This window comes from Triticum dicoccoides, chromosome 5B (genome assembly GCF_002162155.2).
Source record: "Triticum dicoccoides isolate Atlit2015 ecotype Zavitan chromosome 5B, WEW_v2.0, whole genome shotgun sequence".
NCBI lineage: Eukaryota > Viridiplantae > Streptophyta > Magnoliopsida > Poales > Poaceae > Triticum > Triticum dicoccoides.
Genome location: NC_041389.1, coordinates 393,641,157 through 393,653,382, shown reverse-complemented (window position 1 = coordinate 393,653,382; position 12,226 = coordinate 393,641,157). Strand labels below are relative to the sequence as shown.

The window sequence follows — 12,226 nt, the reverse complement described above, 5'->3', positions numbered from 1 at the left end:
CTTATTCGTGGACGGAGGGAGTAGACTCATATTGTATTGAGACATGTGATGTTACAGTAACTAACTAAGTTACTCAAACTATCCCTTTCCTCATTAACTCATTGATACATAAGCAAATTTGTTGAGTTGGACTCGATGTTACTGCTGAAGTTAAGTTATATCGCGGGTCTTTTCGAAACGGTCGATTCTTGTGGTTTGCTTGCCCATAGAATGCACGGAGGCGTCTAGAGCGGCACAAGTACCCAAAGCATCGTGGTAACGGTGGCAATCAAACTAGTACCATGATCCAAAACCAGGCGCCGAAGGTGGGAATGAGCCTATGAATATTTAAGCAAAAGAGATTCAGAAGATCGTTTGAGCTGCAGAGCACGCCTCTCGAGGCGAATCTGAGAGTCAGGAACTTAAGTTAAAATTAACCCCCGGGAGTCCATATGAAACCACTGCACATAGTATGAAGGAAAAATTGCACTCCTCACGACATATCCGAACCTTTCGCCTCACCCTTTTCACCCACCACCAAAAAACCCGAACCCCCGTCGAAACACGAACAAACAAAAAGTTCTGCTACTATTGCCGCTGCTACTACTCACTCTCACTCTCTCTCTCTGCTGGCAATGGCAATGGCAATGGCAATGGCCAGTACTGCTACTCCTGCCAGTGGCCACACGGCCGCGGCCCCTCGGGGGCCCGCCACCCACCAGGGGCGTGTCAGGGAAGCTTTACATTGATGGGTCCGTCGATCCAGTCGAGCCACAGTGGAGGCGCCGCTCCATAAATTAAATCCCACTTGGCTCGTGCCGCAGTGCGGCTGCTGCCATTAAAACCGCGATATATACTAATCCGGCCATTAATGCCCTTAACTCGAGCTCGAGATCGGAGGCGAGGAGGGGCGTGCGCGCGCCTGTACTTGCTCCGCCACGTCGTCGCCCGTGTCGCCGTCCGTGCGCTACGCTACGTGCCGCCCCACCATTTAAGGCCGCGCGCCGCTCCCGGTTTCGCTTTCCGGGTCTGTCGCTGTCCGTCGGTCAGAGGGGGCGTGCGCGCGCGTGCTCGTGCTCGCCGGCGGCGGGATGCTCACGTGCATCGCCTGCTCCAGGCAGCTCGGCGGCGGGGTGCCGCCGCTGCACGAGCCGCCGGAGGACGAGGACGTCGTCGATGCCGGCGTCGGCGTGGGCGGCGCTGCCACGCCCAGCACCCGGCAGGCCATCAAGGCGCTCACGGCGCAGGTGGGCTCTCGGGACTGTGCCTGCATCTCTTGCCACTGGAGTTGTGCTTGAAATGTCGATTTTTTGTTCTGTTTCTCTTGTTCTGTTCATCCGCCGAAAGGAGATGACGACCTTTTTAATTCGTCTGAATCTGTCTGGAAGGTTACGCCTTTTAGGTCTTGGAATCTTGTCTCGAGGTCGTAATCATCAGATCGGGTGGGACTGAATTGACGGGGGATTTTCTTGGGTTCAGATCAAGGACATGGCGCTCAAGGCGTCGGGCGCGTACCGGCACTGCAAGCCCTGCGCCGGCTCCTCGGCGGGGTCCTCGGGGCGGCACCACCCGTACCACCACCGCGGCGGCAGCGGCTTCCGGGGCTCCGACGCCGCCTCGGGCTCCGACCGCTTCCACTACGCCTACCGGCGCGCTGCGGGCGGGGGCTCTAGCGGGGAGGCCACGCCATCCATGAGCGCGCGCACCGACTTCCCCGCCGGCGACGAGGAGGAGGAAGAGGAGGAGGACGGGATGTCATCTGGCGGCGGCGGCAAGGAGGACAACGCCAAGGAGTGGGTGGCGCAGGTGGAGCCCGGCGTCCTCATCACCTTCGTCTCGCTGCCGCAAGGTGGCAACGACCTCAAACGCATCCGATTCAGGTGTGTGCTCTTACGCGATTGCGCCTGCATTATTTGCATTTTTCTCCAGTGCATTACTCTGATTGCTGGCTGGAAAATATTTTGTTGGCTTAGTTTACATTTTCAGAAAATGTGATCGAGATTTGAGATCCTCCTGCATTTTCAGAAAATGTGATCGAGATTTGAGATCCTCCTATATATAGATAGTAAATCCCTTGAGATTTTACACACTGGATGAGCTGTAAACCGGAACAATCTGGCGTATTGACTTTAGAATAGGCCCTCATTTAACCCCTCACGTGCTCTAGCCAGGTCGAAGTCTAGATGTGTCAGAATGCATGTTGTGTGAGGAGCCAGTAGATTTAGAATTGCCCACGCTAGAATCATAGAAGCTCCAGTGCATCAACTTGCTATGAATTTTGAACTTACCAGTCCTATGTGGGGGCAAGTCCAGCTTGCACATTTGTACTTTAGGCTATGAAAATGATACATCTGCTGTGCTGGCGATGATGCTTCCTCTCCACCAAAGAGGTGGTATTATCATGGGATAGACACAAAGAGGCCCACAAGCTACATCCTATCTGGGTATCCAATACAGCAGCTTAATTGAAAGACGTTGGAACAGAAAAATTCTGCTCCTTCTCTTCTTTGGCCATTTGCTTGGCTGGTGGCCTTCTTATTGATATGTACTAGTTGGGTCCTCCACACCGGGTTATCAGGAGAGCCATCCAACATGGACACTTGACTGCAGCACTTTTGTTAATGTGCAATAGTACTACATAATACTCTACGATTTTTCTGCCACCCTATTTTGCCATTCTTATGTGTTCTATAGTTTGTAAATCCTTGTTCTTTTAAATTTTCCAACTGGATGTTCTCTAATGAGAACAATCGGGCACATTGTAAATAGCAGTGAAAACTCATTGTCAACTCTAGATTTAGCCTCCGGCGTGATCCAGCCAGGTTGAATTCTAGATGTGTCAGAATGCATGTTATAGAGTTGTCAGATTTAGAATTTTGATTCATACATCTATACCTACTATTAAAGGGAATAGGTATTCTTGGTTTGGTTTAGTCCTTTTCGTTTTCTGGGCCAGGTACTTGTACGTTGATGGGTCTTTTATGGGCTTTCATACAGACCACGAAAAATAGTTGGGGTAAAAATATATCAACATTGTGGGAATTGATCACAGGACCTCCTGTCTGGATCTTCGATGTAACAACCAATGATCTATGTGCCATTCACATTTACTAATCCAACTCGCTCTAAATATACAAGTGGCAGCCCTCGTGTTTAGGGCGAGCTAATTAAGCAACTGAGCTAAAGGAAGAATTGTGGGCTTAAACAAAATATTTAAACGAATGTGGATAATTAAAGAAAGAATTATGGGTAAACCGGTGAAATAAATAAAAGAAAGATTGTGGTCTTAATAAATAGAATATTCAAATAGATGAGCCTAATTAAAGGAAGGACTTGAGATAAAAAGGTAGGATAATTAAAAGGAAAGATCTGTAGGCTTCAATGTGTTGCGGCTACTAAATTAGAAAAGGAAGAATTTGATTCCCAACTAAAACGGACGAGAACGTCATGGCAATTAAAGGAAGGATTGTACTTAAATGGAATCAGTGAGAGATTATGCCCAGCAAAGAAAATATAACACGTCTAAATTGCATCATATTTTTTTATGTTCATTTTGTAGAAGGATGCTGCGTTGCAACATGTTCTTCGTATAGTGAATCCGGTGCTGTGGGACATTATGCTTGCACAAAACATCATTTTTTCCCGTTGCAACGCACGGGCATATGTGCTAGTTGTAGAGTATACGGGATCATGTCAGTTGTCCATGGTAGAGGTGTAGCAGCTCCAGTGTATCAACTGGTTATGAATTTTGAATTTACCAATACTATGACGGGCAAGTCCAGGTTGCACATTTGTACTTTATGCTATCAGACAAGTCATGCATTTTCTGTGCTGGCAATGACTCTTCCTCTCCTGGAAGAGGTAGTATTAACAGGGATAGACTTGAAAGGCCCACAAGCTACCTCTCAACTGGGTAGTCAATAAAGAAGCTTCAATGGAAAGATGAGTGTTGGATTAGTAAAGTTCTGATCCTCTCTCTTCTTTGGCCATTTGCTTGGCTTGTGGCCTAAAGAAGCTTCAATGGAAAGATGAGTGTTGGATTAGAAAATTCCTGATCCTCTCTCTTCTTTGGCCATTTGCTTGGCTTGTGGTCTTACTGATATGTGGTTGGGTCTCTCTGCACTGGCTTATCAGGAGAGCCAACAAACATGGCCCTCTAATTGGAAGCATTTTTGCTCATGTGTAGAGTTTTAGTTCCAACAATATTACACTCATAATCAGATCTTACAAACCACTTTTGCAAACTTAGTCTTGGCACTATAAATTTAAAATGTGCATGTGAAAATATGCTCATTATAAATTTGTAGTGTTCGGATTGAGTTTATAATAGTCGTTCTAAGATTTGTTTGTGAACATAGTAATATTGTTAAAATAAGGTTCTTGTGGGGAGCTCCTTGTGGCCAGCTATGTTGATTGGTCCCCACTAGTATCATTAGGGATAAAATAGTATTGTATGGTTGAAACACTAGCTGGACCTTAACATGGGTGCAGGTGTTGTTTTGTTTAGTTCACTGGGTCTAGATCTAAGGCAAGTAGGGCCAATTCAAAACTTGGTAGTTTGTGAAGTAACATTAGTCTGATTGCCAACGTTGTCACGGGATGCACTAATTGTCATTCCATTGACGTATGGATCAGTCAATTAATGTGCTTCAGATCTGCCGACGCACCTATTGGCTTAACCACTGCACACTTGTGATTTCTTTCTGAATGGAGCATGGACAACACAGTAAATTGATAGCAGTGGGCCATCTCCCTCTGTGTGTCCTGCCCTTTGACCTCTTCGACAATCAGCATGATGTACAATTATCACAGGGATGGAATAGTTTCACTTCTTCTCGCTTTACAGATTGTTTCTAATTTTATATTGAAATTTCATCCATCTAAGGCTTTCCTTTCAAATGGCGTGCCATCTTTCCCCTCTTTTAAATGGTGTGTCATAATACCCGGAAAATTTGGATCTCCATATATTCTGTTACTTCTGGATTTAGATTGCCAGGTGAAGTTGGTTAGCTGTTCACTGTATCAGTTGAACATGGGATCTAAACTTGTTGGTATGCATGTGATGAAAGTATGAAACAGAGCTCTGCATAGATGCAAGTGGAACTAAAAAAACTACATGTTCTGCCACCCTTTCAAAATAAAATAAAACTACATGTACTGCCAGGCATCATGATTTATGAGGCAAAAAGAAAACTGATGCATAGGAATAGCATCAATTTTGGGCTTATAAGTTGTGAAATGAAAAACTTTCCTTGTATATGAACATAACATTACCTTGAGTTATGTTCGGAGCTCCTCGGCCGCTCCCGCGAGCGGCCAGGAGCTAACCCCAGCCGCCGCGAGCGTAACACCCTTCCGCCCCTCCTCCCCTCGCCGCCGCCGGCAGGCGTTGCCGGGCAAAGCCCGCGCGGCGCGGCGGCGGCGGGGTCTCTTTCCTTCTCCTCTGGATGGGGCGGCGCGGGACGGCCACTCCAGCGGGTGCTCGCGGGTTGGGCATGGTGCTAGCACTCGCCCAGTGAGGAGGCGCAGGGGGCGGTGCTTGGAGGCGTGCTGCAGGCGCGCGGCGGCGCGGGGTCGCTCTGCTAGTGCTGATCTGACGCCCAGCGCAGTGCGCTGTGGATCTGTGGCCTGGGCAGGGCTGTGCAAGCGGCACGGCGGCGGCGCAAGGGGCCGTGCTGAGGCGCGGCAGCAGCGCAAGGGGGTCGTGCAGAGGCACAGCGGCGGGGAGGCCGCGGATCTGGCGGGTCCGCGCACTTGAGAGGTGCGACGGCTGCTGCATCACGAGGTGGAGCCGGTGGATGTCGACCATGGGGATGGTGTGCTGTGCAGTGCTTCGGATCTGCTCGGATCCGAAGGTGTGATGGAGCTCCGGGCGAAAGTCTAGCCCCGACTTTGGGTCGGTGCCGGCAACGGTGGCGCCATGGTGTCACTCCCCTTCTTGAAGGCGTTGCCGTGGAGCTCCATTTCACGACTCTCCGGGAGAAATCCCTAGCTTCGGTGGTCGAAGCGGGCGTTGACGGCGGCTACGTCGTATCCTTCTTTGAGGCATCGCCTTGGAGAGTCAGCATTTGGCAATTTGCACGGATCTCTTCGTCGACGGGGACAGTGGACGTCGGGGCAGCGGCCCTGGGTGGTTTCTGATTGTGCGTCGAGATGGCGATCTCGGGAACAATGCGAGTGGCAGCTCTATGAGGTGGGGCTCTGGCTTGACATTGGTTGGGTGGCATTCTTGTTCCGCTTGGGCGGTAGGGATGTCGGCTCGGTCGATGCGCCTCAGAGGAGGCGGTCTGACTTTACGTCGGGGCGGCGGCCCTGGATGTGGTGCGACGTTCGTGGTCTGCGAGCGGTTGCCCTGAGCAGCGTGGGCTGCGGGCAGCTGGGTTGTGCGGCGTTGCTGCTCGAGGGGAGCGGTGGTATGTCGGGGCGGCGGCCCCGGAAGGCGGTGCCGGTTGATTGCGCTGGGCGCGATGGAGCGGTGGATGTCGGGGCGGCGGCCCCGAGAGAATCTCTGTGGCGACCAGACTCTTGCGGCAACGATGGTGATGGGAGCGATGTCGGCGATGTGACAATGGTTGCGGTAGTCGGCTCTTCTCCGGCGTGTCCACGGTTTTGCCTCGGGGTGCTTGTTGCTGTGGAGTCGAAGCTGCGGCGGCGGGGCCCTGTGGTGTACGATGACTGGCTGTAGGTGCCCGTTCGGCGATCTTCCTTGGCGCCAGCTGTATCTGATTTTGTCCTTTTGAGTTCTCCGTCAGAGTCGGAGCTGGAGCTGCGTTGTCTGGCCGCAAGTCGACTTGTCGTCGATTAGGGTGGGCTTTGCCCTATGTGTTTCAGTCCATGGGAGTGGGCTTGGCCTTGTTGTTCCGGTTTTTGCCCGGTTTTCCGTAATTAACTGGGCAATTCTCTTCTGTTTAATTAATAGATGAGGCGATCTTTGCCTCCGTTTCGAAAAAAAAAAACTTTCCTTGTCTGGTCTGGAATGTTATAGTTGGGAGGCAAAGACTCCATTCTTTTTCTTTTTTCGATCCATGCAGGTGGCCTGCAAGCAAACACTCTATTCTGTGATCCTTGATCATGGAGGATATCACTTAGCTGCCCATGTGCTGACTTAATTCCCATGCATTCATTAACTCTTGACAGCTTTGTGTACATTGATTAAGTAGAGTACTATACAGCTATAGCCAGCGTGGCTTATCGATTCACTACTAATTTTGTAATTATGTACATTAAAGTGACAGTTTGGATCTTCCTTCCATGTGATCTGTACAATGCAAAGTTTTGCACAAGCTACAACACAAAAAATGTGACCATATAAAAAAATAAATGGAAAGTGAATTCATAGACAAACAGCAACACTGGAAACAAAATGCATGCTTGTTAACCTTTCTCTATGAGAAGTTGTTTGCATCTGTATCTCATGCTGTGACTTTTTCCTGCATGGAATGACAGCCGTGAGATGTTCAACAAATGGCAAGCGCAAAGATGGTGGGCTGAAAACTATGACAAAGTCATGGAACTTTACAACGTGCAGAGGTTTAACCATCAAAGTGTTCCTCTCCCTACTACTCCAAAGTCTGAAGATGAGGTGAGACGTGCTGAATTTATCCTTAGCTGTTTCAATCACTAAAATCCGGTCTTGTAGTAGTGCCTTTACACTGTTCCATGGCCTTTCTTTTCCTACAGAGCTCCAAGGAGGACAGCCCGGTAACACCACCACTGGACAAGGAGCGAGTACCTCGTTCTTTACAGAGACCAACATCGGGAGGCGGAGCGATGGGTTACTCTTCATCTGATTCTCTTGAGCACCATTCTAACCACTACTGTAACGGTCTCCACCCTCACCATGGGCACCAGTGCTATGATTCAGTGGGACTGGCATCGACACCGAAGCTGTCAAGTATAAGTGGGGCCAAGACAGAAACGTCATCGATGGATGCGTCAATGAGGACGAGTTCATCTCCAGAAGAGGTCGACAGGTCCGGTGAGCTCTCAGTGTCCATCAGCAACGCGAGCGACCAAGAGAGGGAATGGGTTGAGGAAGACCAGTCTGGTGTATATATTACCATCCGGGCTTTGCCTGGTGGCATCAGAGAACTCCGCCGTGTTCGATTCAGGTCTGACTTCCATCCTGCCCTTATTTGATTTCTTTGTGAATGATATTACCCGTGAGCCATTTTCGAGGCGTCCAGTCCCTAAAATTGCAAGAGAGAATATACAACGCTGGAACTCAGAAATCACAATAACATCAGAATAACAATGCAAGTTCAGTGAAATGGTTCCAGTGGAACTGTTCGTACTCTCTAGGGTATGATCATGGCAAGATGCTCAATTATTGCATGTCTCTTGTTCTGCTTTGCAGCCGAGAGAAGTTCAGCGAGATGCATGCGAGGCTATGGTGGGAGGAGAATCGAGCGAGGATACATGAACAGTACCTCTGAGACAGGAGAAGAAGCACAGATGAAAACAATACCGAGGACTTTGCCGTTGACATGAGCCAGCCGTGGATCCATGTTGTACATTTGCAGTTTGAGCTAACATTACTCCCTCTCTGGGCAGCGTGTGTGAGGTGAAGGCGTCTACAGAAACTGAACTATACTGATCTGCTAGGCTCTCTCTGATTATGTGGCCATCCACATGTTCTCCTGCATGGGTTTTTAGCTTTAGATTGCGCAGGAACTTCGTTTGTGTCGGGTAGCTCGAAAGGGTGCGTACTGTGTCATTAGGCTAGAGATACCATCTGTTCTGAAACTGTGGCTTGCCAAAATCAATTCCCCACCTGGAATGCTGGAACTTTTTGTGGGTTTTCACCTGAACTGCTGTCAGCATGTCAAATTCTAAGCAGGCCAAAAAGTGTTCGTTTCGAGTTTCGTCCACTCGTCTACCAATCCAACCGCTTGCTATTTTTCTTTTTCGAAAGACGCCTGCGCCGCCGCCCCTGACCCATCTTCTGCTCCATCTCCCCACAGCCGCCAGAGGAAGCCGGCGAGTAAAACTCGCCCGGTGGACGGTGGTGCCGGGTTTGCCTCTTTCCTCTTGGCGGCGGCTCATGCTAGTGTGCAGCGGCGTCCCTGGACGCCATGAGTGTAGGCGGAGCACGAAAGCTGGGGTTGCGGCCTCAGGGGTTCACGACGGTGGCTGCGCCGCCATGGCTAAAGGGGCAGCGTGGTGGCCAGCCGTGGCGCCGCGAACTTTGGGCTTCCCCTGCCCCAGATCCATTCTGATGCGGGCGGTGGTGCCTCGCACACTCATCAGTGGCTCTAGACGGCGGCGCTTCACGTTTGGTGTAAGGAAACGGATAGGAATCACTCAACTAGCTCAGTTGCATACACGAATTCGATCAGTGGCTGGGTTACAGAGAAGTGGCGATTACAAATGGGGAATTGGCTACAGGGGAAGCTAGGGTTCTTGCCGCCGCCGGGTCGTTGATCCACTGGATGGCTCGTCCAGTGCCTTGGTCCTGCTATGTATAGTTGTTGTGGCTGTAGCGCTTGTGGCAGCAAGTCAGCTGGGCCTAGCCCATAGCCGGCCCATGGTAGCAGGGGTGCTGACATCCCCTCCCCCTTAACAGCCGGCTTGCCCCCAAGCCGGTGCCAGTTCTCCGTTGCAAGCCTTGAACATTTTGTAAAGTGCAATCCTCCTGGATCCCATTGCTCATAAGAAGAAGATGCCGACAGAACGAATTTTACTGCAGGCTGTCCAATGCTTTGTACTCCATTCTTGAACACCTCAGACATGCAGCATGGGAACTTGCAATAAGGATCCACGGACAGGTGCAGTCCCAAGCTACCCACACCCCGGTCTTTGTTCAGATTGATGAGGCAAATCACATACCTCAACGAATCTGATAGAAGTAAGTTGAGGAAGCACCAGCTATGTTCAACAAATTGAACCAACAGAAGAACCATATCACCTGGATCCCATGATATCAGCACTGCTTGCTGAACCACGAGGTACAACCAAAAGCTCTTGGTAGTTTTAGAATGAGGAATTGTTTGCAGTATTCGTAGAGCATCGGTAAGAACTGCTTGGTCACCCGGGTTCCAAGAAATACTCCAACAAAGTTTAGCACCATCAAGCCAACGACATATTCCATTGCCAGGATCCCATGGCAGTAGCAGCAGCATACAGAAGGTGACTCTGCTTGTCGCAAGGTGATTCATACCAACGGGATATAGATTGTTACCTGGATCCCAAGGAAGAATCAAGACCCGGTGATGAGTAAGTATACATGCCTCCCACGAACTACCAAGAATAGTATTCCATATTGTTCGTGATGGTAAGAATGGTCGCTCCCATGTGCAAGCTCTGCTAGAGTGCCCAGACTTGAGAAACCAAGCTTGAGAGAACGGCAGTCGGGCGATTTGGAAGTCAAATTGCTCAAAAATCAGCAGTACCGAGTTAGAGCAATATTGAAACTGGGCTACTGAACAAGTGCTCGCCATATAAATACATGCTGCGTTGCTTGCCATAAGAAGTAGGCCACCACTGTGCGCATGAAGGAAGCTGAAAGTGAAATTAACACCATACATTGTATCATCTTGCGAAGTGATTCCCGTCAGTTTGCTCCTGATCCAAGTGTCAAAAATGTAGCAGTACCAAGCTGAACATGCATAATTATCTCTGAATAGTAGCTTCACTGGCCAAAGATCGAAACCTGATTGTTGTTCACCTAGTGCAGACCCATGTGTATGCGTAGGTAGTCGCCATAGTTGCAGCTGTACATATTGCAAATAACTGAAGTGCTCTTCCATGGAAACCCGCTCACAACCATCAGGGAGGCTCCTTCTCATCCCAGCAATCAAGGTAGGTTGTTCCCAGAACATGCTAGCAGTGCCAAAGTGAGTGGCAAGAACAGTACCAAAATGACTTGAAATGTTGTTCCTGTAAGTACCAAGCAATGACTGTCTCACGCGGAAAGTCGCTGGCTGCAGTCCCGCTGTTGTCACCTCTATTTTCAGCATCTGCGCAGTCTTAAGGGTGGATTGAGCAGCATTGAGATCTTGCAAAACAAGAACACAACCCGTAGCAAGACAAGAGTGATGTTGTTTGGAAGTGATGGTAAGCTTGACATGCTTAGTAAAATCTGAATCATCGCTGTCATGCTTCAAGGACCACAAATGCAAGAACTGGTTGGTGAGTATCCCTCCGAAGCGTCCACTGAAATTGTACTGCCGCAGCCATGGTTTGTACACAGAATCTCCTGCAGTTGAACCTGCAGTTGCAAACACCGCCGAGTTAATCTGGAACTCCACGCGGCCGTTCCCTGTAAAATCCTCTTGACACCAAAACTGGCAATGCACTGACATGCCCATAATTAGCAGCTGTGTTCTCAGAACGGAGTGGCCATGCGACTCCCCATAGGAATTTGTTTGAGCACTTAGGGGAAATAGACGGAGTGATGAATTCCCTTCTCTTCCGTCGCTGCTCAGTGGAAACCCAGAAACTAAGCTGCCCAAAATGCTCTGGTCGTCGCTCAATGGATGAGTGAGTTGAAAATTCCCAGAAGGCCATGGTTGCAACTGCACTGAAGTAACAATTGGAGTTTGCAACTCAGTATGAATCCTCCTTGGCAGGTGATCAGGTGGCCACCATACACAGTCAGAGTCACTAGTGAAAAATCCGCAAACAATGCCACGGAACAGAACAATGTCATCCTCTGCACACTGCACTAGAACAGGGGGCGGCCACTGTTGCGGCTTAGTTCCTTTCCGCAATGGTGGCAGCAGCAAGCCTGTGCACTCACCCACGAGATGAACGCCATGTGGGCAATGCTCTTTGCGTGCAGTTGGCTGCACCGGGTCGTCGCCATGGCCAATGTAATCTGTTGAACACATGGTCAGCGTTGGTGCAGAGAAGTCGCTGGTGATGATGAGGACGACGCCATGGTTCGCCTTGCTCATCACTTGGGTGGAGGAGTCGACCGAGAGGGCATCAAGCTCCTGCACGCTGGCCTTGGGTCGACGTCGGTGGTGGTCGTCACGGGAGAAACGACCTCGTCACAAGAGGGAGTGTTGGTGCCGATGGAGGCCGTTGCCTGCACCGGAGCGAGCTGCTCAACTGCTTGGTGGATTGGGTCGACCATGGGCTCGAGGTGGACGGCGATAGCGGCGTCATGAACCTCGTCGACGCTTCCGATGGTGTCAACCTGGGTCGAGCACTCCGTCGAACAGGTGACGGGCACCATCGTGATGCACACCGGGGCTGCATCCTGGGCGACCGTGGGAATCTCCTGGGCCTTGGTGGTGGAGCC

General features: G+C 50.1%; 1 protein-coding gene across 1 annotated transcript; it reads left to right on the top strand.

Moving 5' to 3' along the window:
- Positions 1-849: 849 nt before the first annotated feature.
- Positions 850-8,843, top strand: LOC119309381 (protein Brevis radix-like 1). The gene is made up of 5 exons (XM_037585395.1): positions 850-1,226; positions 1,459-1,859; positions 7,426-7,561; positions 7,660-8,090; positions 8,336-8,843. The coding sequence occupies exons 1-5, from the start codon at positions 1,071-1,073 to the stop codon at positions 8,412-8,414; spliced, it is 1,203 nt and encodes a 400-aa protein (XP_037441292.1). The 5' UTR covers positions 850-1,070; the 3' UTR covers positions 8,415-8,843.
- The last annotated feature ends 3,383 nt before the right edge of the window (positions 8,844-12,226 follow it).